This window comes from Pyrus communis, chromosome 17 (genome assembly GCF_963583255.1).
Source record: "Pyrus communis chromosome 17, drPyrComm1.1, whole genome shotgun sequence".
In the NCBI taxonomy this organism is placed as follows: domain Eukaryota; kingdom Viridiplantae; phylum Streptophyta; class Magnoliopsida; order Rosales; family Rosaceae; genus Pyrus; species Pyrus communis.
In genome coordinates, this window is record NC_084819.1 from 7,487,837 (window position 1) to 7,490,613 (window position 2,777).

Here is a 2,777-nt window from a genome sequence, read left to right on the forward strand (position 1 = left end):
TTGTGAAGACTCATATAAGCATTTCAGCCTCTTATGATCATTATCGTGTGATTTACCAACTTTAGGAATCGAATTTAGGGATTTGGATCTCATTTGGATCCTCATTGTGAGGATCTTAGGGACCTCTTTATATCTATCTGTTCATCGTGTGTGGTCAAAAATTATTTTAAATCTTTTATTTAAAATTATACAAACAATATCTAACGAAAGTTGACTGCATAAAGAGAATTCGAAGAAGATCTTCATCTCGAATTCAGGATAAGATATAGATTTAAAACAAAGGAAAACTGGTGATCTTTAAAATCCTTGCAACCAAAGAAAGTTGAAAAAATGTAAACAACAATAAAGAGATTAAATAGGTAATTAAAAAAAAACGGAAAGTAGTAGAAGAAGATAAAGGAAAAGTAGGCATGTGACCGCTTTATTTTTCTTTTGTTACTTTAACTTAATTTAAACTACGGGATGGAAGATTTGAATTTAAAAATAAAGAAAAAATTACATGTGTTATAGTCAATGTAGAGTTAGGAGACATTCTGGGCCGGAGTGCCTACTTTTGGCCATGCGAGCACTACTATTTTCCATGTATGCAAACAAATATTTTACTACGAACTATTCTAATAGAGTGTGATATTCACGCATCTTATTTTACTTCTTTAACACCTTTTTAATTTTGGATCGTCGGATCAAATGAACGGAAGATCAACGGATAGAAATTATCAATGGATGTGTAAGAAATAAAATGAGGTATGTAAATAATACATCCCATCTAAATTATGTGAAAAAAGATTTAAACTCGAATGCCTAAGAGAAGCATATTCCTTCTGGCCAACGTGATTAAGTCCACTTCTACGTTTGCTTGCGGTGTTTTTATTTAATCAACAACAAAGTAAAAAGACTTGTGAGTTCTCTCTATATTAACTCTCACAATCATCCAAATCCTACCCATCTCTATCCCCTACAGACATGGCAAGACTCGGAGATATATTCCTTTCCTTTCTAGTCCTTTTCTTCAATGTTTGTTCCATTGGCACGGCATACTTTGCCGGCGCCGCCGTTGCCAGACACTCAAGCTCCACAGATTTCATCAAAGCATCATGCAGAACCACCCAGTACCCTGTCCTCTGTGTCCAAAGCCTTGCAGCCTACGCAAGTGCAATAAGGCAAAGTGAAAGGCAACTAGCTCAAACTGCCTTGACAGTAAGCCTAGCCCGGGTGCGGTCAGCCGCGTCTTTTGTGGCAAAGCTGACTAGGGTTAGGGGGATCAAGCCTAGGGAGTACAGAGCTGTGAAGGACTGCATAGAAAACATGGGGGATAGCGTCGACCGGCTCGGCCAATCGGTCCGGGAACTAGGGCATATGGGGAGAGCGTTTGGGCAGGACTTCATGTGGCACATGAGCAATGTGGAGACATGGGTTAGTGCTGCACTCACTGACGAAGGAACTTGCCTTGATGGATTTTCTGGTCGTTTTATGGATGGGAATATAAAGAATGCTATAAGGAGAAGGGTCAATAATGTTGCTCACGTCACTAGCAATGCATTAGCACTTGTTAATCGCTTTGCTGCAAAACACAAGAACTGATTTTCACAACACTTGTTTTCTCTTTGCACATCCCTGTTTATTTCTAGCGTTTGGATTGAATAAATCAAACGGAAATCAAGAGGCTGAAACAATAGAGATGTGCAGAAGGAGAAAAGGGGTGTGTGAAAATCGTTTCATGTAGAGGTTATGTGTAAATGTTAAATGGAAGAACATCTACCTTGTGTAATATATGGGATATGTTTGGTTTGTCTTTTCTTTTTCTGTTGGTTAATCATAATCAGTCATTAGTGAGAATTTTGTTGAGCTCAAAATGCAAGAACATATCCCATCCAGATTGCCCTTTTGGTTATATATATAATTAGTGAAACTAAAAGAAGCAAGATGATTAAAGTGGTCTAATCTACTTGATTAGCATTTTCCAATTACCATGTTCTTGTAAGTTTGGCAGAATTGAATCAAGTGACCACTAAGAATTTTGAAACTTGAATCTTGATACAGTTGAAAATAATCTTATTGGATCTAAACCTTCAAGAAAATTCTTATTAGGGTTGATGACATATTTACTTGCATGGAATGCTTATTGTAATTATTACGATTTCAAATTCTGTTGCTGCAACTACAAGTATTTAGAGTATTTCGCTTCTTAACTTACACAAAGTTTACTAACACATGAAATCAAAAAAAATTGCGAGTGTCATATTAAAATTCATATACCACAATCTTAGAAAACAAGAGACGTGCGAGATTGATTATAGGGCAATTGGTCGCATATCCACTTAATTAATTTTGTCGTTAATAGCAAACAAAAAGTAAAAGGAGGAGCTTTCTTACAGAATATGACTGACATGTTTTGCCCTTTTTATTGATATTTAAGCGTGACAAACCCACTCTGAATCCAAAACTTTATTAAAGCTGTTTTGTTCTTTTTCCTATCACTATCAGTATCAAAATCTATTAATCTTTAGATTATCTCCAGATTTTAGGTCATTGTTATCTTATCGCGTAATAGTTGTATAGATACGCCATGTTTGGTCTACATTGAGTGAGAGTACTTGTCACATCCCGATCCGGACGGGACCATTTCCTGGGTCCGACTCCACCATAGCACGATATTGTCAGCTTTGGACCCTCAGCACATCCTCACGGTTTTGTTTCTAGGAACTCACACGAGAACTTCTCGGTGGGTCACCCATCATGGGAATGCTCTCGCGCACTACTCGCTTAACTTCAGAGTT

General features: G+C 37.2%; 1 protein-coding gene across 1 annotated transcript; it reads left to right on the forward strand.

The window, feature by feature from the left end:
- Positions 1-828: 828 nt before the first annotated feature.
- Positions 829-1,927, forward strand: LOC137723721 (21 kDa protein-like). The gene has a single exon (XM_068462914.1). It carries the CDS (start codon positions 964-966, stop codon positions 1,579-1,581), a length of 618 nt encoding a protein of 205 aa, XP_068319015.1. The 5' UTR covers positions 829-963; the 3' UTR covers positions 1,582-1,927.
- Positions 1,928-2,777: the final 850 nt, after the last annotated feature.